The sequence below is a fragment of the Erinaceus europaeus genome, chromosome 14 (assembly GCF_950295315.1).
Source record: "Erinaceus europaeus chromosome 14, mEriEur2.1, whole genome shotgun sequence".
NCBI classification, from domain to species: domain Eukaryota; kingdom Metazoa; phylum Chordata; class Mammalia; order Eulipotyphla; family Erinaceidae; genus Erinaceus; species Erinaceus europaeus.
Window position 1 is genome coordinate 95,186,519 of NC_080175.1, and position 24,319 is coordinate 95,210,837.

The 24,319-nt window shown below is 38.2% G+C and overlaps 1 protein-coding gene across 14 annotated transcripts in view; it reads right to left on the bottom strand.

Annotated features, from left to right (window-relative positions):
* ROBO2 (roundabout guidance receptor 2) overlaps positions 1–21,722 on the bottom strand; it is a 1,295,155-nt gene extending 1,273,433 nt beyond the window's left edge. For 6 of the 14 annotated variants that reach the window (XM_060172139.1, XM_060172137.1, XM_060172131.1 and 3 more), the window contains exon 1: positions 21,175–21,722. In XM_060172139.1, the coding sequence (XP_060028122.1) occupies positions 21,175–21,304 (130 nt within the window). In that variant the 5' untranslated portion in view covers positions 21,305–21,722. The remainder of the gene's footprint in view (positions 1–21,174) is intronic. The other 8 variants (XM_060172127.1, XM_060172125.1, XM_060172124.1 and 5 more) reach the window with 5 other exon arrangements.
* Positions 21,723–24,319: the final 2,597 nt, after the last annotated feature.

A 24,319-nucleotide genomic window follows, 5' to 3' on the forward strand; every position in this document is an offset into this window, starting at 1 on the left:
TGTTTCAATTTTTCTCTTTAGTTTACTGTTGTTAGACTTTGCAACTGGTAATTTATGAAATAAAGTTTGAAGAGGAACTTGGGTAATTGTAAATAAATGAAAATGAAATGGACTGTTACAAATATTCTAGGCTTTGCCAAATTCTCCCTAGATCATGCATAGTAAGAAAGGAATTGATTGAAAGATTACACATGCTTGCACTAATATATGCACCACAGACATAAATATTACATGTTTGAGAATGGTATAAATTGTTCCTCTGGAGACATGAGCATCTAGGATCATCATACCAACTATATGCATCCGGGGGTGGGGGGGGAAGGAGACTTAGATGAAATAAAAGACTGTTCTTTGCTGAGAACAGCCATGATGATTAAATTTCACATGCATATTAAGAGGACAAAAAAAAAATCAGCATACAAAAAAGTTAGTTGTCTTTCCCAAATTCAAAGCTCATTAAAACAAAAAGATGAACTCCTAGGTCAATCCGTCTGTTGTCTGATAATATGATTTTACATTCCCAGAATAGGGAGCACTATCTGGGTTCAGATGCCCCTTACCGCTAATGTCTCACTAGAGCAGATGTTTGAAAATCTAAATGTGTCTTATGGGTAGAGTGGAAAGCTGAAGCTTATATTTGAAATATATATATATTTTAATTTTATGTATTTATTAAGAATAGAGACAGCAAGAAATTGAGAGGGGAGAGGGAACTAGAGAGAGAAAGAGAGACACCTGCAGCCCTGCTTCGCCACTCAAGAAGCTTTCCAGCTGCAGGTGGGGAGCAGGGGCTTTGAACCTGGGTCCTTGCACACCATCGTGTGTGCGCTTAACCAGCTGCAGGGGCGCCACCGCCTGCCCCCTGGAATATCTTTTAAATCTCATCTGCAACCCACTTAAAAGTAGATGTGGAAGTAGACGGACCACGATCCGATGACTCGGCATTTACTTTTTACTTCAATTAACCGGGAGAGAAACTGAAATGCAATAAAATGGGCTTAAAAAAACTTTTTTTTTTTTTTCCAAAATAGAAACACAGACACACGGAGGGAAGGGAAGAAGTCAGAGCACTTAAATTTCCTTCAATGTGGTGGGGGCCGGGCTTAATCTACAGTCATGGGAATGCTAAAGCAGCTGCTTCATAGATCACTAAACTATACAAGTGAGCTATTTTATAGGTCACTAAAGAAGAGTTAAAATGTCAAGAATAAAGGAGTTTAAAATCGAAAAAGTATTATTCACAGGATCAGGGGCCGGGTGGTAGTTCAGCAGGTTAAGCTCACATGCTTCGAAGCGCAAAGACCAGCATAATAATTCTGGTTCCTGCCCCCTGGCTCCCCACCTGCAGGGGAGTCGCTTTACAAGTGGTGAAGCAGGTCTGCAGGTGTCTGTCTTTCTCTCCCCTCTCTGTCTTCTCGTCCTCTCTCGATTTCTCTCTGTCCTATCCAACAACAACGACAGCAATAACAGCAAGAATAGCAATAATAACAACTATAAACAGAGGCAACAATGGTAACAATGGTCGCCAGGGGCAGGGGATGTGTAGTGCAGGCACCCAGCCCCAGCAATAACCCTGGAGGCAAAAAAAATAAAGTAAAATAACAGAATCAAATGAAAAATCAAGCCTCACATTTCACTATTAGACTTTGCAAAATACCTTGGGTCCACTTTCCTATTAGCTGGCAGTCTCAGCTCTGCAACACCACTTACAAAGCTCCCTCCCCACAGGTAAGGGGTAGGGGGAGTTGGACGGACCTCAAGCCATCCAAACCGTATGCATCCTATGAAATAATAATAGATAAATATTTGAAAATATCAAGTTAATATGAAGTTTCAGAAGCTTGCTAACAGCTTTTATCCATCAAGATTATATTTATGAGACAAAGATAATGAAAAAGATATTAAATACCTACAAAAAAATAATAGCCACTAAAGAGAAATGTACCTTCTCCTACACTCTCAGTTTCTCTCTGTCCTATCCAATAAAAAAAAAAAAAAAAAAGGAAAAAATGGCTGCCAGGAGCAGTGGATTCTTAGAGCTGGCACCTAGCCCCAGCAATAACCCTGGAAGATAGAAAATTTTGAAATTTATATAATGTTTATTATTTAATGATATTTTCCCATTCTTTATCAAATAGTAACAATTTTAGAAAACTTTGTACTTGTATTTTAAAGATTTATGCTCATAATACATAAAGAGATATAGAATCATTTTAAATCTGAGGTCAAAAGACACCTTACATTATGAATACAGTTTGTAGAACAGATAAAGCAATTAAGTGTTATGGAGTAGTGTCACAGGAGATTTGATTTACTAGTCATAAGTCTTTTCATGTGACCAGAAACGAATTAAGTGTTTCAAATTTTTAAGCATGAATAAAAAAAAAAATACTGAATTTGCCATTTCCATGGGATATTAATGAAGCCAAATACAAAATCTAAATTTCCTAATTTTTTAGTTTTGAAGAAATTTCCAAAATTTTTCTTACTCTGGACAATGAACACAAATGACAGTCAATGTTCTATTAGTTTAAGTAATGCAAATATTGCTTAAATAAGACACAAATACTGGAATTTACATTGTCCCAAAGTGTGAAATGCCAGAGGAATCTTTGCTGAGAAAGGTTGATGCAGAAATGCTTGGCTATCAATAAGCACTGATTATGGACTAGATGTCAAATTATAGAGTTAAAACTAAGCACAAAGAAAACACGGAAAGGTATGGAATATAAGAACCTAGTGAGGGTGGAAAAATAGTGAAAAGGGATGAAGGTTAGACTTAATAGGACTACAGAAAAGTTAAATAAAAGGAAGAGAAACTTGTGGGGGCCAGGCAGTGGTGCACCCAGTTAAGCACTCACATTACAATGTGCAAGGACCCAGGTTCAAGCCCCTGCAGGGGGAAAGCTTCATGAGGGTGACTCTTCCCTCTCTATGTCCCCCTCCCCTCTAAATTTCCCTGTCTCTCTGATAACAAATAATAAAATAAATATATATATATATATATATATATATATTTTAAAAAGAAGCTTGTAGTTAAAAATAGTTCTAGAAACAAAGTTCTTTAATTAGTTATCTATAAAAATAATTTATTTATAAAAGGTGGAAACAATGTTACCGCCTGTGATTTTCATAAGCAATAAATATTTGATATTGCTTTTAAAATTATATATATGTAGATAGATATATTCCTAGGATACCCTACCCACTAAAATATGTACTTTCTACACTTAGAAACAATAGATACGTTGAAAACCCACACTTCTGTCTTCATTCTTCAAAAGAGCCTACTTAATAATTTCTTGATGAAAGAATTCTTGATACATTATCACTCATGGGCTCAAAACTCATTTAAAAATCTCTATCTTCCTCATTCCAAGTGAATTTGTAGAAAACCTTCAAAATGATAAATTCTACTGAATTTAACTATAAACAACATTTGATTCATATACACCGAACCTTGTTATAAGTAACAAACGATTCCGATAGAGTACATTTAACACTGTCTAGCCATGAACATTTATTATGGGAATATCATGGCAGATGAGACTGTGGTAGGTAGGGAACCATCAATCAGATGTGATCCCACAACAAACTGTGCCCCATCAGCTGCTTTAATATGTCACGAAACTTCCAAATCGACATTGCTGGGCCATTTGTTAAGCCCAAGCTACTTTTTCACTGACAAAGCCAAAGACATTTGGTATTTTCATTTATATGTAATATCAAAATTAATCAATGCAATTTATTCATCCAAAAGAGAATTTCTATGAGGATAAGCCATAGAAATTCAGACTTCAGTGTCTTTTCACTTCCTGCAAATGGTATATGAAGTACTGTCCTTACATTCTGAAATCATAAGGAGTTAGCAATATTATGTTATTTTCAAATGTTTTCATTTAAGCAGAATAGAAGAGACACATCTTTTCCTCTTACACTATGACACAAGATTAGCTATTAAGATAATCCCAAGACACTGTGAAAATAAAAATAGCTTTGTTGAATGCTCATTTACCCATGTGGTATAAGTACACCATCAAGAGTGCCTCTCTGAGCAAAAAAACAAAAAAGCCATAATCAAATTTAGTCTTCTGATATTAAACAAACTTCCTCTACATCTCATCTCCTACTTAAATTTGTTGTGACCTTGTTTATTCCTGCAATTAATTATATCTCATTTATTTTCTTTGTTTTTCCTCTCTCTCTTTCTCCCCCCCCCCCATCTCTCTCTCCTCTCTCTCTCTCTCTTTTTGCCTCCAAGGTCATCACTGGGGCTTGGTGCCTACACCATGAATCCACTGCTCCTGGAGGCATTCCCCCTCCATTTTTGTTGCTCTTGTCATTGTTGTTATTGCTGTTGGACAGGACAGAAAGAAAGGGAGAGAGAAGGGGAAGACAGAGAGGGGGAGAGAAAGACAGACACCCGCAGAACTGCTTCACCACCTGTGAAACGACTCCCCTGCAGGTGGGGAGCTGGGGGCTCAAACTGGGACCCTGATGTGGGTCCCTGCACCTTGCAACATGTGCGCTGACCCGCTGCACCAACCCCCAATTCTACTTCGTTTCTACTTCTCCTGAAAACATTTATGATTTTGTTTGATTTTTCTCATCTTCCTTAGGCAGCATCATACTTGAAACTGTCGACAACCTTCCTCTTTTGCTTTCTACTCCACAGCCTTCTTAGTTGAACATAGTTTTGTTTATTTATCAAGGAGACATCATAGCACAGCCAGGGTGTACTTGGGACCAAACCCCCCATCATCTCTTGTCAGGTGTCCTACCCACTGAACTCTCTTCCTGGCAGTAAATATAATAATAATAAAAATAAATAATCCCTTCTCTGTGCTATATTTTTTATAGTCATCTTTCAAATATGCAAACAAAAACATTTAAAAAAATCTACGGGATAAAATAAAATGTTGATTAGATTATTCTCTTGGAAGTACTGGATGTTTTCACATCCTAGTTTTAAGATGTTTGGAAAGTATATCATAAATGTTGGAAGATAAAGCAGATTTATAATCTCTTGCTCTTCAGAACTTTGAAAATGATCTCAAGGTCACAAGGGAAGACTCAGATGCAAGCTCTTTCTTAAAGACATGCATTATTGTTCCTGGAGAAACAACTCAATGTATCTTCTAAGAAAATTAAGAGAAAAAAAAAAAAGGGCTCCAGAGTGGATTGTCTTGCTCCCCAATTTGAGACACTTGCTTTACCCGAGGAAAGCCATTGTGCCTGCTGCTGATATTGCTTTCAGATCTACTGGGGCTCTTCCCCCCCCCAACCCCCCCCCCCCCCCCGTTCAGTAAATGGCCCCAATCCCACCGCCACATCCAGAGAGGGCGAGAGACAACAAAAGGAGAGAAATACAACCATGCTCCATAGCTACTGAAAATTTATCTTCTCTAAGTTTTATTTTTAATTATCTTTATTTAATGAGACAGCCAGAAATCTCGAGAGGGTAGGGGGAGAGAGAGAGAGAGAGAGAGAGAGAGAGAGAGAGAGAGGGAGAGGGAGAGAGACAGCTGCAGCCCTGCTTCAACACTCCTGAAGCTTTCCCCCTGCAGGTGGGGACTGGAAGCCCGAACCTAGGTCCTTGTGCACTGTAACCTGTGCTGTGCCAACAGCGGGTCCCACTACTGACAGTTTCATCTTGCCTGGGTCTCTCGTGTGCTGGTGGAAGGGTAAGACCACAGAGTGAAGGGTCCTGAATGGTAAGATGGGAACTCTATCACCCCACCCTGCAGGAAAACTATTAAAATTGGATTAAAAATATCTATTAACTTTCAGACATGAGTGCGCCATGAATCCCATTTGTTGTTAAGTGTTCAAAATTCATCTTGGGGCTGACTTTTATTAAATAAACAGCGAAATGTGATTATTCTCAGTTTTGAAAGCAAAGAATTATTCGGGGCTGGTAGTTGCTCAAATGGTAGAAGACACACATTACTCCCAGCCGGGTGTGTAGGGGGGTAGCTTCACCAGTGACAGAGCAGTGCAGCGGGTGTCTCTTCCTATCTTTCTCTCCCTTTTCCCCCTCTCTATCCCTCTGCCTCTCACCTTCTAACAAATAGTAAAGGGGAGAAAAAAAAAAGTCTAGGAAGAACAGTGGACTTGTATAGGCACCAAATCCCAGTAATAACCTTCTCAGCAAAAAGAGGAGTGTATTTAATTTTTTTCTGTTTGTGGTGGTCATAGCGATCAAACCCAAGACTACACACATGTAAAGTATGTGTTCCATCGCTGAGCAATATCCCTTACCCATTATTTTTATTTTTATAAGAATGTCATTTTTACCTCAGTGACATTTATAGAAAAATAGATTAGAAACCTAATTATTCATTACTTTGACCTATAAACTGGCTAAATACAGTTTCTCTAACCCAAACTACACCAGACCTTCAGTATGACCATAAACTCTAGTCACTGTAATAGCACACATTTGAAAGGTCATACGGTCATTTGTAAGCATCTTTATAACTCAACATAAGAACAATGATGGAGGATACTGGCATGTCCAGGCTTCCCTCTCACCATGCTATGATTCCTACTAACTAAATCGTGTTTATACCTAGAAAACATTAAATTCATCAATAATAATAAAGATTCAGCTTTTAATTGACTACTCCTTTCTCTTTAATACCATCTTCTTTGACCTTTATAGCAAATGTCTTGATTGCAAGTCATTCCCTAACATATAAAATAAATGAAAGTGAATCTTAGCATTAAAGAAAGCAGACATTTAAGAGTATCTGAAGTCATTTCAAAGCTGTTCCTATTGCTAGTCACTGATCTGTTTGTAATGGTTCTATCAACTCGAAAGCCTTATTATCAGGAGGATAAATCTCAAAACAGAGAATATAACAGAAAAATTGCATTTGGAAGAGTTTTTCCTTTTTAGACACATGGAAATATTGGGGTGGTGGTGAAGGGAGAAATTTAGAAAGAAATAACAACCTCTCTGGAATTCAAACAAATTTTATCTTACCCATTACAGACTCCTGCCTTCATGGACTTTCTTTAAACAGCTGTATTTAGATGAGGTTTTAAATCTACAAACTCTATATAAATTACTTAGAGCTCTTTGTCTCAAATAATCAACCCATAGCAGACAGATTGTTTGACAATTTAAGGGATGAAATCAGTTGTCAGTTGGTTAAATGAGAAGGAAAATCTTTGTTCACATTCTGCCTTATCAAGCCTCCTAGTATGTGTAGTGACATTCGGGTAGTTTTCTAAATTAACAGTTGTACGTCTTTTTAAATAATAAATTTTACTATCAATTAATGCTGTACATAAGCAACCTTACTTATTGAACCTTGACTGGAAAAGAATTCATGGCTTCTTGTGTTGGGTTTTTCAGAGACACTTCACTCATCCCTTGTGATTTCTGAGACTAGAGAAGTGACCTCTTTTCTGGCTGAGTGTTTAACTCTTGAGACTTCAAAGTATTTCCATGAGCACCCATTTCTCTCCTTCACATTTTTAAAAATCGGGTTCTAATGGACAGGAATACATAATAAATTGGCATTAAACATTTAATATGTTAAGAGGTTTGATAGCATGTTATCAGCTGTGATAATGACAAATTTTATCAAAGACACACTGCAAGATTAAATAGAATGACTACTGCTTTTCTGTGTTTATGTATTATTCAGACTGCCAGTGACCCTGACGTAGAAAAAGCTTCTTGTCTCTTAAAAATTTTATTGAGAGGAATTCAAAACGCACACAGTTAAGTGCTATTCTGTGTGCATTTAATGTAGGCTGAAAAACAGTTTGGTACCCATTTTAGATTCACTGGCAATAAGACAGACAAGAAAGTATGTGCTAGGAGTCATGAAGATATAGATGAAAAATTAAAAGTTTAAAATTAATTTGAACTGATAATGTAATGCTCCACGTGGAAATCTAAAAATCAGTTTCCAAATAGAACAGCTTGAAACTTTTTCTAGCCATCTGGATTTGGACCTGGCTCATTTAATTCCATTGCTGCCCTTGTGGGAACTCCAATTTTATACATGCTAGATGGGAACAATCATTTCCATGCCACCTAGACTTATCTTGCTGCATTTCCTAAAAATGTAGATTTTTATATACATTTAGTAAACTATCAGTATTCCCCCAATGCACACTTAAGTGTATTTATTCATGTTATTTTTCATTTCAAACCAGATGTGATATTAGTCGTTGGTTTACCAACATTTCAAGTAACGAACGACTGCATTTTATTTGGCTCAAAAATTCAAATAGACTCTATATTTCCATGTCTTTATACTTGTATTTCTTAATTGTGTCTAAAAATCGAGTGATTCAAATTCAAATTCAGGGAAATGACTTTACCTACTTGGGTTGTACAGTGAGAGAAAAGCAAGGCCTAATAATACATGAGCAGGGGATCAAGTAAGATCACTCTCGCAAAGCATCGACACAGTGCTGGCATTCAAGGAGGGCTCAGTAAATGTTAGTCATCAAACAGAATTTTGTGTTCACTAGTAAGTTAAAGAATGGAGTGAGTACATAGGGGTCAGGCAGTGGCTCACCCAGTTAAGCCCATGTAGTACCATGCACACGGGCCTACACTAGGATCTGGGTTCGAGCCCCCGCTCCCCCCTGCAGGGGAGAGCCTCAGGAGTGGTGAAGCGGGTCTGCAGGTGTCTGTCTTTCTCTCTCCCTATCTCCCCCTCCCCTCTCAATTTCTCTCTGCCCTATCCAGTAAAATGGAAAAAAATGGTCACCAGGAGGAGCAGAGGCAACAAGCCCCAGGGGGTAAAACCCTGGGGGAAAAAAAAAAAGAATTGAGGGAGTCTGGGGGTAGCACAGCGGGTTAAGCACACGTGGGGCAAAGCCCAAAGACCCGTGTAAGTATCCCGGTTCGAGCCCCCGGCTCCCCACCTGCAAGGGACTCTGCTTCACAGGCAGTGAAGCAGGTCTGCAGGTGTCTGTCTTTCTCTCCCCCTCTCTGTCTTCCCCTCCTCTCTCCATTTATCTCCGTCCTATCCAACAACGATGACATCAATAACAACAACAATAATAACTACAACAACAATAAAAAGACAACAAGGGCAACAAAAGGGAAAATAAATAAAATTTTTAAAAATATGAGAGGGGGAAATCAATTGTATGTCTCAAAGTTTCTCAAAAGACAAACTGAATCTTTTTAATATATAGGCTATGTATTTGATATGCGGACTCTCTCAAAAGCCTAGACCAAGTAGATTAGAAGCTTCCAATAGCACAGCTATATACAAGATACTGGGTACTGTACAGCAAACCACAACAAAGGGACTTTTCAAAGTTAACCCAATTAACAAATAATGTGATGATAATATTAACTATTGATTGTCTTTTTGAACCCTAAGACAGCAGGAACCTCACATCTTCACTATAGAGCCCCTACTTCCCCCAGTCCTGGAACCCTTGGATAGGGCCCACTTTCCCGTATGCATCTCCCAATCCAAACCAAATAATATTGCATCTGCCGATCACAACCTAACCAAAGCAACGATTGCCATCTCAACATGCTTCACCTCAGACTGTATCCAGAGACTTCACGTGTGGAATGACAACCCTTCAGCTTCATTACTCGGGTGAGACCTTTCCTTTAATAGTACACTCTAATTTCATCTCAGGTGGTTCACTTTCTAACAAAGTCCCATAACCTAGATATACACCAGTTTCTGTGAGAGAGAGCTTATGTGCACACGTATCCATAAACTACTGCAAAATATATACCTGAAAGCAGGATTACACTAGAGTTTGCAGTGAGTACCTCCCTAACACTTCCTCTCCACTATTCCAAGCTTGTGATCCATGATTGCTCAACAAATTGTTTGGCTTCCTATGTTAACTCTCTTTTCAATCACCAGGTTCCAGATGCCACCAGGATGCTGGCTAGGCTTCCCTGGATTGAAGACCCCACCAACGTGTCCTGGAGCTCAGCTTCCCCAGAGACACACCCTACTAGGGAAAGAGAGAGGCAGACTGGGAGTATGGACCGACCAGTCAATGCCCATGTTCAGCGGGGAAGCAATTACAGAAGCCAGACCTTCTACCTTCTGCAACCCTCAACGACCCTGGGTCCATGCTCCCAGAGGGATAGAGAATGGGAAAGCTACCATGGGAGGGGGTGGGTTATGGAGATTGGGTGGTGGGAATTGTGTGGAGTTGTACCCCTCCTACCTTATGCTTTTGTTCACTAATCCTTTCTTAAATAAAAAATTTAAAAAAAAGAATAACAGAAAATAAATAAAAATGACAGAAAAAAATTTCTTAAAAATTAAAAAAAAGAATTGAGAATATATTGAGTTATAATATTTACTTAAAAAACATTAGTTTATTTACATGTACTACTGTATTTATTACACACAACATAACCCAGAAAATGATAAGAGTTCCAGAAGTCAACAAATTGCTTTTAGAAGGCAGAGTTAGCAGATGACAAAGACATGTGCAGAGACCCAAGGTCTCTCCTAACCCCTGATGACCCTCTCAAGTAAGTTGAGTGATTGCGAGCTACCAGCTCAGAAGATTATTTTGACTAACTTTAAATGTATCTGTCAGTTATGGAACCCAAGATTCTTGTAATCCAATTGCAGGAATTGATTATTACATTAATTAGGCTACTATAAGATAATAAGAATGCACCTTCTAAGCATGTCCACTGGTCATTTAGTTGTTAATTATCCAGGAAGTCTAACTGAAAGTCAATGACAGTAAAACTCAGTTCCAGTAGTTTCGTTTCATGCTTTTAAATTTAAACTAAATTAGAGGCCGGGCAGGTTAAGCACATGTGGCGCAAAGGCTATTTTTCTTCGCTTTTGTCACCCTTGCTGTTTATCCTTGTTGTTATTATTGTCGTTATTGCTATCATTATTGTTGGATAGGACAGAGAGAAATGGAGAGAGGAGGGGAAGACAGAGGGGGAGAGAGAAAGATAGACACCTGCATATCTGCTTCACTGGCTGTGAAGCGACTCCCCTGCAGGTGGGGAGCCGGGGCTCCAACCGGGATCCTTTCTCTGGTCCTTGCACTTAGTGCCATGTGCATGTAACCCACTGTACTACCACCCGACCCCCCTATTTTTCTCTTTACTGGGAGGATTAATAGTTTATAATCAACAGTAAGATACAGTAGGTATCTCTCTGTTTCTATCCCTCCCTATTTCCCCCATCCCCTTGATATCTAGCTGTATCTATCAAATAAAGCTAATTAAAAAAATCAAAGAGAATCACAAGAAGCAAGTCCCATTGTGAACCATAATTTATGGCTCTATAAATTCTTGTTCACCATACTTTCAAAGTTATACAGAAGTTATTCTGCTCTAATTCACAACATGCTGTTCAACTAAATTAGAACAGTTATTGGAGTGTCCAAGTGTAGCCTATTGCCTGTGTTGGCATCTTGGCTCAAAAATATACTACTGAAAATTTTACTCAGTTGTTACTCCGATATGATAAACAGAGATCGTAAGTAGAGCAGCACTTGTTGGCCAGAATTATTGAAGGCATTGCCTTACAAAATTTAAATCACTATTACATAACTCAGAGCACAATCTTAAAAAAAAAAAAAAAAGAACACTCGGCTACATAAAGCATTAACTCTAATTTCCCTGTCCTCCTTATAGGTAACATCCTTTAAAATATCTTCACTTTTATATTAGTCAGTTAACACATCCTTAAAACCTAAATTTATAGTCATGCCCTGGACCACTTGTTTTTGTGAATGCTCATCCTTATTTTCTCTGATCATTAACTTTGGAAGTATTCAGTAAATATTTGTTTTCATGCATTAAAATATGTATTTTAGACTCTCTACTATACTGATTAATTTCAGTATAAGGATACAGTAGATGGAGAGAAATATATTTTGTTAACAGTACAGTACAATTTATTTTTTAACTTTGAATGTCCAAATCAGCGTCATAACATCTTGGAAGATCTTGAGTGAAAATGCATAATCAGTAAGGTTTTTTAATCTAATAGTGCGTCAAACCCAACTCATCACACTGGGCAATTAACAACTTCAAATCCCTACGTGTGTGTCTGCACTATCCATGCAGTTCCTAAACAGGAGAGAGGCATTCTGTTAGATAAATGAAAATCCATACCTGTTAGCCAGAAGCAATTTTCAGGCTCCTATAGATCCTAAGAGGCACTTCAGTTATGTTTCTGATTGCCCTGAAATACACTCTTTAATAGCTGCCAACTATTACATTAGAGACTTCATGATGTGCCCCGTCTCAGGACAGACTCTTGGACTTTGCCCAGCTTGATAACTACTTCTTCGATGACAGAGATTTTGACACTGATACAAAAGGGATTTCACCAAGCATATGTAGGGTCTATCCTAACATTCAACTCTTCATAAATTGACAGCCAGAATGAATTTCTATACTTACCCCGGCCATATATCAAGAACTATAAATGGTAATACCGAATGAGCTCGTTAAACATTTATATTTTCTTGAATAATACACCAGAAAAATATTTCCCTCTGTGAGAATGTAAGCGTATTAATTTGGAATTTTGTATAGAGATGGGATTTGAAGTATATCCATTCGAGTAAGTGAGATTGGTAAATGTTTACGAAGTTTTATTGTTGTGCCTGTCTGCTATTAATTGAGTAATACCCCACTTCTGCAGAAGAGTCTTTCTAAGGGGGACTCTGATTATCCATGATAGGTTTTATTTGATATATGGACTTTAAGAGCAAATTGTGCTAAGTTTCAAATTAAATCCATCAAGTATAAAACACCTCACAGTGAGGGGACCAGTTAGGCACACACAGAACTGAATGCACAGACCTACACAAGTATTGGCTTCATACCACTTGCCCCACTCCCCAACTGCAGACACTTCACAAGCAATGAAGCAGGTCTGTAGGTGTCTTTTTTCCCCTCCTTCTCTATTGCCCCGTCCCTTCCCAATTTTTATCTGTCCTATCTAATAAATGGCAAAAACGTCGACCAGGAGCAGTAGATTTGTAGGGCCAGCATGAAGCCCCAGCAAGAACTCTGGAGGCAAAATCAATCAATCAATCAACTAAAATGCCTCATTGTACCTACAAAATAATGAGTTCATAAGTACTTTCTAACTATTGTCATTTAAATCCAATTTTCTCTTTTAGTCCTAGAAAATATAGTTTTCTGTTCCTTTTTAACACACTTTTCCACACACCAACACTGCAAAAGATAGTATTTTCTTATTTGAAGATAAAATGATTCAATACTTAGTAGGTAATGTTATTTTGAGATATCAAAAAAGCAGAAAAAAACAGATTATTTACGTATTTTGAGGCCGTTGCTCTTCTAGTTACGGGACAATAAAGATAAAAGAAAATAAGAAATCAGCATAGATCATCTGTTATACAAGTAAATAAGTGATTTGTAGAAAAGCTTGAATACTGGGGCTATTTCTCTAGTTTTATCCTACACAGAGGTTTAGGTATAAATCAAGAAGAGGATAACAACAGAATATAACATGGATATTTAATCACAACGCTGCACCTTCAACCCCTCTTACCAAATAGCAACAATCACAACTTTAATTCTGTTCCTTTCTGTGCATGCTACTAAACATTCTAGCTAAAGGAAGAGAAGATCCCCTTCCTTATCACATCAAAATAATATTTAATCTTGTAAGAAGCAAAACATAAGTTTCTACAGAAAGGTAGAAATGTATATCACACACACACAATTTTATTAAAAAATGTTTTTGATAGACAAAAGTTTGGATATCAACTTAATCAAGTGCTTTCCAAATTTATAGAGGGATCATTAAAGAAAATTCTTTGTTTTGTGAAATTGCATATGATGCTCAAGGTAAGGACTGGAGATCTTTTAATTGAGTCTCACATAATATTTTTTAGAAAAGTCATCCACCTTACCTTTCTTAAATTATATTTTTCTTTTTTTTAATTTAAAAGAAATTAAATTTATTTATTTTCCCTTTTGTTGCCCTTGTTTCTTTTATTGTTGTATTATTATCATTGTTATTGATGTAGTGACAGAGAGAAATGAAGAAAGGAGGGGAAGACAGAGAAGGGGAGAGAAAGAGAGACACCTGCAGACCTGCTTCATGGCCTGTGGAGTGACTCCCCTGCAGGTGGGGAGCCGGGGGCTTGAACCAGGATCCTTACTCCAGTTCTTGTGCTTTGCACCATGTGCACTTAACCCACTGCGCTACCACCCGACTCCCAAATTATATTTTTCTGAAATTATTCTACTGAACACAAGGACTAAATGATGAGAAGGAAAGAGGTCAAAGAGACAAAGAGACACTTGTAATGCCGCTTCACTGATGAAGCTATCCCCTGCACACACCCACCCATAGGTGGGGTTGGGGACTTGACCCTGGATCTTCATCTGTGGTAACATGTGCACTGTACAGGATGGCCCATTCTCAAATCCCAGTAAGCTTAAATATTTTCCTTTTCAGAATGATTTTTATCTTCTTTTTTTTTTTCTTTTTTTTTTTTTTTTTTTTTGGTAAGCCTAGTCCTTGAATCAAAGAAAATATTTATTTATTTTATTTATTCCCTTTTGTTGCCCTCGCTGGGTTTTTTGTTGTTGTTGTTGTTGTTGTAGTTATTATTGTTGTTGTCGTTGTTGGATAGGACAGAGAGAAATGGAGAGAGGAGGGGAAGACAGAGAGGAGGAGAGAAAGACAGACACCTGAAGACCTGCTTCACCACCTGTGAAGCGACTCCCCTGCAGGTGGGGAACCGGGGTTCGAACCAGGATCCTTATGCCGGTCCTTGTGCTTTGCGCCACCTGCACTTAACCTGCTGCGCTACAGCCCGACTCCCCAAAGAAAATATTTACCAGACAACATCTTTACTGATCAAGATCACAGTTTGATACATATAATCTTTAAGTAATTTAAGTTGACAAACCTGATTACAAACTTACATCATATTTCTAGTTCCCATTTTGCATCTGTAGATCTTTCATAGAGCATAGCTTGTCAAAATAACTGCCTGTTTGTTTTTATAACTTTCTATTTCCCTGTTCTTACTTTTTAGATTCAGGTAACTTTGAAGGGTGAAGGATTGGATGGGAAAACTAAGAAAATTAAATTGCTCTCAGACAGAGACCTAATGTTAGCTGTGATCCTTCCTAAAGCAAAAATTTTATGGCTCCCTTATAAACCCTTTGAAAATGGAGCATATAATGGAAGTGCTGACACAATCCTAAGTATGAATTCATAACCCCTCATGCTAATGTATCTAAAGCGTTTTATAACTATCAATTTATTCACATTTTAAAAGTAACCCCCCTCTTCAAATAACTGTATAATCCTTCTGAGTTACTGAACAGTTTCCTGTGTGAATGGTGATCACTAAATATTTTCCCTGGAGTGGGAACTGACAGGAATACGCCTATAGGGGATGTCTACTCACCCCTGGCTAGCATCGTGTCCAGCCATATGGACTATGGTCATTCAAGATCATATTTATATATATAATCGGAATTTATAAAGGGTATACATATATTTAGACTGTAGTATGGAAAATAGACTAGCACTGGACTTTATAACCAATGATTTCCCTGTTAGTGATAAGTGTATATACTCTATTTGTAAATAAAACTTAGAGTCACTGGCTCATATTTTAACATAAATAACATTCAAAACTGCAGTTTTCCTCACCATTTGCCATCAAATAAAAACACATTTTACAACAAATCTCAGAGTGTTTTAATTACAGAGTGAACGAGTAATTTATATTGATAATTAGATGATTAAAATAGAAATTGAGGCTAAAAATTAAATAGTGCGTTTAAATGAAAGTTAGATAAAAACTGACTGTAAATAACATAAACCCAGGTTATGATATCTAAGACTAAAAACTTTATTACTCTAACAATCCAATTTTTCTAATTAATATACTTCACACAGTTTGCCAATTTTATCAGATATTATTTTTCTAATAACACTAGAGAGCATGGTTACATTGTATAACATATTTTATAGCATAGTAATATACTTGTTAAGCATGTTCCTTAATTTCTGTACCTAAAAATTACTCTCAGAGTCTTTTGAATACATTGAAAGAGAAAAAACTTACTCAATTCAGGCTTAGTTTAAGAACTGACTCTAGTTGGAAGAAAGAGAAGGTATTAAATCTATTTATTGCATACAGATGGATATTAAATAATTTAAACAAATGAAAAACAGAGCGGTGATTATACACAGTACAAAGAACACTCTACACGCACATGAATATTCACACAGCTCAGTTCCCAAATTCACAACCTCACATTCTAAGTTACTTTTGAACAACAACATTGCTTGTTTTTCTCCTTATGCACTACTTCCTTCATGAATCTGCCAGAATTTCCTGAATTTTATAATGCTATAAATACATTCATATTTTTTTCTAAAACTAAAACTTAAATTTAAATGATGTAGTCAATTTATAGGGACAAAATGTTTTTTCTAGCACTAGAAAGATAAGTTACAGCTTATAGTCACTTGTAAGAAATATGCAGTTAGTACAGCTAGCATGAGTGCAGGCTACCTGGTTGACACACACATCATTCAGAAGGACCCAGGTTCAGCCCCAGGCTCCCATCTGCAGTGGGGAAACTTCACACGTGGTAAATAGATCTATAAATCTCTCTATATATCTATCTCTATCTCTATCTCTATCTCTATCTTTATCTCTATCTCTATCTCTATCTCATCTATACATATCCTTCCCTTCCCCCCTCAGCTTCTCTCTACAGAGAATATATATATATATATATTCTATATATTTATTACCCTAAATATATAAATAAGATTTAAAAATGAAAGTCAAAAAAAGAATACCTAAAGTTATGTTATTTTATTACCAGTGTAATAGCTTTCATGTACTTTGTTCATTCAGCGAATATTTATTGAGTGCTAATTACATATGATATTATCTTTTAACAAAAATGGATCAGATTTACAATGTGGTAAAGAAACAAGACATAGAAACACACACACAATAAAGCAGGACTGGCAAGATAGCTTATCTGACATCACCTACATCCCCTATATTCAAATTACCCTTGTACTTTTTTTTTTCTTACACAATGACAAGGAATATAAGATTTTGGATTGTGTTAAACTTGGTAAACTTTTTAAAAAGTTTATAGAACTAGGAAAGACACAATATTGTAAAACAAAAGAAATACAAGCACATAGTATTGCCATTAATGCATAAAACTAACAACATTCTAGCAAATTCTAATGCATACACAAATAAGTGTCAACATATGACATGGGACCATGCAAATCATTACATCAACTCTGAGACTCTCCTCAGAATACTTCTATGTCAGTGCTTCAGCACACTAAGATTGACATAATATAAGGCTGTAGTGTACACAGATACATTCTAACCTTTAATGGGTGAGGCGGTGCCTGGGTAATTATAATTTATATTTTGTGAAATACTTACAATCTAGGCCACCAAGATAGCATGCAATGCATTTGGAGCCGAGCTCTACTTCTCTGTTCCTGGCTGTCTCTCTGTGAAGCCGCTGCTATGGCAAGGAAAAGAATCTACAGAATGTGTGCTCACATGTTTCTCTGTTCCCTAACATTAACTGTTTTGAGATAACTAACAAGAAGAAATGAACTCAACAGACCTTCCCAGTGTAAATAATCGGATCCTGGGTCTAGTCAAAGACTGACTTGTGTCACTGGAATTCAGTTAGCTTCCTAGGTCAATGTCTATGTTGCTGGAGGGGTGGCGTTCACGACTTATCTTTTAGGCCTAGCCTGGGCCATTTCCCCCTGCATTTCTCCATTCCCCTTCCTACCTATTTGCTTCTAATTTTCACATATAGTCAGCCGTTGCCATAAATATTAAAAGTTGGCTTAAATCCTTATCTCCAATAGCAGAAAAAAAAAACATTGTTTTTTTCTTTTTAGATATATTGACCATTCACAATGTGAACTTTTCTCTAAGGTTAAACTCACCTGAACAGATCTGTTTACATCATTTCTTCTTTTTCCCAGTGAGACTAACTGAATGTAAAAAACTAATAAGTAGGTCTATAGTCCTAGTGAAGATGATATCAGCAGTGTAGGTAGGACTTCTAGTTGTCTTCTCAAGACTGCAAACTCTTATAATCACTTGTGCCATGCTCTGAACTAATCAGAGGAGACACCGCCTGCCCTGAAGGAGCTCATATATTGTGATTAAATACAAAAGCAAATGCCTCAGGGAAAACTTGCTGGCCTACTAACCTATATTTGAGATTCACGTTCATTGATGAACTTGAAAATCCCTTGGTAGCCAACAATGGTCAGCACTTTTTCCCAAATGATGCAACAAATCAGCTGAGAGAGACCAGTTTTGAAGTGCTTGGCACTGTGCTGTTTCTATTACTTCTGACCAGCCACAGCTCCTGACTGAACTGTGATGCCATCACTCCCTGAACCTGCCCTAAAAAAAAAATCCTTCTTTCAGAATGGTGACTCCTGTTACTACAACAACAATGGGAATCGTCAGTGTGGGCAGGTTGCCACATGGAGCTTGACAGCTGCTCAATCAGATTAAGACAAATGTACATAAGCAGTGTGAGAGCAAAAAGTGACAAATCATTTCAGAAGGTATTATTATTACCCTTTCCAGGATTTTGAGCTATAAAGCATCAGTGTTAAAGATCATCTATAAAGCAGACAAGCTTGGATCCATACAAATAGGAAACACATTTTACAGAGTAATCTGTACATTTTGATATTTTGAAGTCTGGTCCCCTTGCCTCTGGCCATAAATTAAATTAAGAAGTCTCAACCCCCCCCCCCACTCCACCCTCTAAATACATATGTCTATGCTAGATATTTCACATGGTAAAGGACTACTAGCTGAAATAATAATCTTCAAATCATGGTAAAAGACTGCTATGACACAAGTAACAGAATTTTACAATCCACCAAAAGATAACACACCAATAGCCACACTCATGAATAAACAACTATTTACAGCATTCACACAAGTATATCAAGACGATTTTGCAGGAACTCAGAATCTGTGAAAAAATGTTGATGCAATGCATATACAGTGACAGGAAGAGTCACCAAAGATGAAAATGCTTTGAAAGAACCATCAATGTATTTAATGCTTCACAGTGACTCATCTGACCTTTCTAAAATACACAAGACTCTTTTAACAATAAAAGAAATAAACTGCTGTGATTTCCTTCTCCTGAACTTCTCGTTCTACAGCATAACTGGGAAAAGTCTAACTGAACTAGTTACAGATTGGGGGAGGAGAGGAAGTAGCCCTGTGCTCAAAGACTGAAGCATCTCAGACCTCATTTACAAATGAAATCCAGCGCCACTGTATTTCTAGTAGTATGGAATGAATAAACGCCTAGGAATGCATGCTAACCTTTACAAAGCAAGCTTTCTGACTTGGTTAACAATATTTCTCAAATGTTGCAGCTATCTGACTTTCTCCCTGGGTCAGTAGATCTCCAAAGTCTACTGCTAAAGTTTATTATTAAAACGTCTACTTTTATTTACTTTTAAATTCTTTTAAATTTTTAAATTATTTTTATTTATTTATAGAGACAGCCAGAAATCGAGAAGGAAGGAGGTGGTAGAGATGGGAGAGAGAATGAGAGACACCTGCAGCCCTGCTTCATCACTCGCCAAGCTTTCCCCCTGCAGGTGGGGACTGGGGGGACTCAAACCTGGGTCCTCAGAGCATTGTAACATGTGCGCTCAAACAGGTGCACCACCGCCTGGCCCCAAAAGTATAATTTTATATGCTCGAAGTGCCAATCAACTTTGAAAAGTTGATATAGCAAGCACAGGTAACACTCCTGACAGCCCGGCGGCCCTAGAGTTAATGATACCATGATAGCAGGCGTCTCTAGATCCCAAGCCACAAGCCACCAAAAAGCTGCCATGCAGGTCAGCATAAATAACAGCTTGCAGTTTGGAGAGAGAGAGAGAGAGAGAGAGAGAGAGAGAGAGATCGAGATCTAGTGACAACACAATAATAAAAAAAAAAGTCATGTGGTGACACATTTTACAATGCCCATAGATCATTTGCATCTCCACTCTGCAGGGGTGCATCCACACCCACCATCTAAGCAAAGTGCTCCTTGGAACTTTTCTCTCCAAAGTACAGTACGTGGGAGACTTGAGGTATAAGGGCTTTAATTCAACACGAGGAGAAACACAAAGAGGAAACTGAAGGGGGTTCCTGTATTTAGAAGAGCCTGCTAAGATGCTGGGATAAATTATTAAAACTTCTTGTCAGCGTTCAGTCTTCTCTTTGCCCTCACATCACAACACTGACAGTAAGACAAAGACAGGGAAACTTAGCAACCTTTCCAGAGTGGAGGTAAAAAAACATTGGGTGACAGGAATGCTTCTGCAAAGCCACATTCTCAGACATCCCCCAGCAGGAACTTTCCTGAAATACAGAAACACTGTCCAGAAAGTCTCTCTTAGAATATTCCTGCAGCATCATTTTGACACACAGCATTCACCGAGCAGGTATCCTGAGAACGTGTGTTTGGTATACACAAATGACATTCAGGAACAGCGCACCCGACAGACGTGCACCAAAAGGCATGCTCTGAGACGCCAAAATTCTTTCTCACCTCACATAGATTTCTGAGAGCAGGAGAATATGGATCACAGCACTTAAAATAACCAAGACTTGTTCTCGTTCAGCAGATTTTTCCAATAAAGTTAATGTGATTTACCTTTATTAACACATCGACACTGATAACAGTCAGGCAGAAAATCAGTGTTGGTAACACTGCATTTTATAGCATGCCCCTTCTCTGACATCGTTTTCTCTGATCCCACAAAATCTGCTAACAACTCCAGGATCTTGCATATTCAGGAACCCATTAAGAGAATACAGCTTCGGGGGGAGAAAGGCACAGATTTTTGTAGGAGAGAGCATGCATCTGGCTCTGGATTCTGCTTGCTGAAAACAGTCCTTCTAATGCTTGGAAACTCACCCCAGCCCCAAACTGCATGCATAGCTTTCTATCAATCAAAGAGAAAAACTCTTCTTGTAACCACCTTCCACACAGATCCTCTTTCCTGAAATAAAAATCCGATTTCAGACAGACACAATCCCTCTCCCTTCAGCTGTGCTCAAGTTCCCACTGACCAGCCCTTCTAACTCCCTTCAGCCCTTGAACCAGGTAACTTGCATCTCACTCACCCCCTTTCCAGGGCTTTCCTTTCCAGGGGGTCCGAGTTAGCTTGCTCAGAGTGGGTCTCCAGAAGAGAAGCATCAAAATGAAGAGAAGGTCAAGTCTAGGGATTTTCCCCCCTTTCTCTGATGATAACATTTCCACAAGTTAATTTCACAGTCTCTCTCACATCCTCTTTCCTCCCGGTTATTAAAATAGCAGAGATCATTGAAAAACCTGAGGTAGGTGTTGTTTTGCCATCTTTCGCAGCTGAAGCAGCGGCTCCCTGACGTAGCCCTGAGCCAAGCTACATTTCCCACAGATCTGGCTCTTCTCAGCAAGCAGTTAGCACTGCTCCTCTCCAGGAGCTAGGAAATAATTTCTCATCTCCACTTGGCTTTCCGTGGGAATATATTCCTTAGCGTTCTGGGTGAGCTTGATGGAAAGTGATAAAAACAGGAATGCCTGTGTCCGGCAAGGAAAAAATAAAAATAAAAGAGAAAAGATGTCAGGATTGTGTGGGGAAAGATGAGAAGCAGTGGTACTGACAGCTTTCAGGCTGCTGTGTGATCCTAAGAGCCGTGCAACCAACCAAATTGCTCTTTTAAGAGTAATAAGGCTTCAGTGAAAGCCGGTATCACTGCCACTTGGGTGGGTAGTGCTGGGCTTAAAAAATCACCCAGGAACCGTCACAGATAACGACTGCTTCAGCCCTGGTTCAGAATATTAAGGGCTGAGCAAAGATAGAATGCACAGAGTATAGTTAATCTATTGTGTGTATAGATGGGGGTTTCCAGCAATGTAGAAAGATTCAGAACTTAAAATCTAGTTTCTTTTTCCTTTCCTTCACCTTGGTGACATAAAAATGGGATCACATCTGCACTAATTATTCATAGAAGTGTCTAAAGTATTTATTAGAGGAACAAAAATAACTGTACGCTATTTATTCCCAAAATAAAGTCAGCAGAGGAGTTCTCAATAGTCATTGCTCTCACCTGGAGGAAAGTCAGTTTATCTGGGCATTTCTCTGTCACCTAAAGGAGACTATCATGAATGCTATAAACAAACTTTTGGAAATATCAACACAGACACTATCGCGGCGGTGCTAATCACACATTCAAGGAAGCCCTTTATTTTGTTGTTGATGATGTTTGTTTGCATCACCTTGGAAATACAAAAAGCTCTAATAGTCTCTCAGTCTTTTTCATCATATTTATGGAAATATTACTGATTATTAATGTCCAGGTACATGCTTAACCCCCTAGAAAAAGAGATGGGTGAGGGGAAATTAAATGAAAGTCATTTTCACCATACTGTTCAAAGTCAATTAGTACAATGGAAACATGCTGGGCAATATTTTCAGTCTCTCTACATCTTACTATTATCCTTATGGCCACTTATTCTTTTGATCAGTGAACCACAATGCATGAATTATGCACATATGTACTTGAATGTAATCACTTGTTCAATATGAAAATTGTCAACTGCATGATGTTACCACTTTCAAAATGGGATTTATTGCCGGGTCATTTTGGTAGAAGTGCTTGTAAAAGAACAAAATATCTGTTGATGAAGTTATTTGTTATTGAACAAGTTTTACATCAAGGAGGCAAGGCACACCAAAAAGAGTCGCCGCCAAACGTCAAATTAATCCTTTGTTTAAATATGACCAGCTTGTATTCAACTTTTCAGAATAAAGAATCCTGTATGCAGAAAAGGCAGGGAAGTGAGAAAAGTTTCTGTCATGTTCATTTTCTAAGTAGTGAATTAAAAAATGCTATGTCTCTGTATATTTCAAAATAGTAAACTCATCTCTAACTCAGAAATCTCTCCCTCTCTCTCCACCAGTATTTCTTTATGGTAGTTACATAACCCCTTCCTGTGTCCTCACATAGGAACAGAAAATGACAAAAATAAATTGGCCACCTGAGGAAATCGGCTAACAGAGAGCCATCACATCTGAGGAAACTTATAAAACTTAGTATGTCGGTTTTCTACTAGCTGCATTTCTCTTGAAATAAAAATAACTTTTCATAATGTGAATTTCTTTTTTCTTTGTGATAGTTGGACCTGAGATGCCACAGAAAAAATGTCAAGTGGGCTTAAATACACTAAAATGATGTTAATTGGGATACGAAGCAGTAACAAACAGAGGTCCTAACTAGAATGAAGTTGATAGAAAAAAAAAGTTCCATTTTAGTCAGGGATAGGAACAGTTGAACAGGTTGACCATAAAGCATTTTTTATACTTATTTATTTATTCCCTTTTGTTGCCCTTGTTGTTTTATTGTTGTAGTTATTATTGATGTCATTATTGTTGGATAGGGCAGAGAGAAATGGAGAGAGGAGGGGAAGACAGAGAGGGGGAGAGAAAGACAGACACCTGCAGACGTGCTTTACCACTTGTGAAGCGACTCCCCTGCAGGTGGGGAGCCGGGGGCTCAAACTGGGATCCTTATGGTGGTCCTTGCAATTTGCCCCACGTGTGCTTTACTCACTGCACTGGACCATAAAGCATTTTCAAGTTTAGATTTTCGTGGTTGGTTTCTTTCCTGGTAACTTCTATTAAATGCCTCTCTCTCTCTCTCTCTCCCTCCCTCCCCGCCGGCTTCCGAAATTGAACTATATTTCGAAGAACTAAACCATCATTGTTCCAAGAAGGAAGACAGTTCCCCTCTAGAACTCAATTTACTGAAATGGCAGGTGCTACTTTATCAGTCGAGATGCCAGAAGAGATAAAGGTAAAACGGAAATAGATATGGAGGAATTAATAAGGAGGGGAAACTATCCCAATTTAGTCCATAAAGAAATAGATATGGAGGAATTAATTAGGAGGGGAAACTCCCAATTTAGTCTGTAAAGAAAGTGAGTCCAGGGGTCAAGTGGTGGTGCACCTGACTGAACACACGCATCACAATGTGTGAGGACCCAGGTTCTGGCCCCTGGGCTTCACCTGCTGGGGGAAAGTGTGGTGAACGGTCAAGCAGCATTGCAAGTGTTTCTCTTGTCTCTCTCCCACTATCACCCCCTTCCCTATAGATTTCTGCTGCCTCTATCGAATACACAATTAAAGATATAGTCCATGGTCTGGGAGGTAGTGCAATGGATAAAGCATTGGATTCTCAAGCATGAGGTCCCGAGTTCAATCCCCAGCAGCACAAGTACCAGAATGTT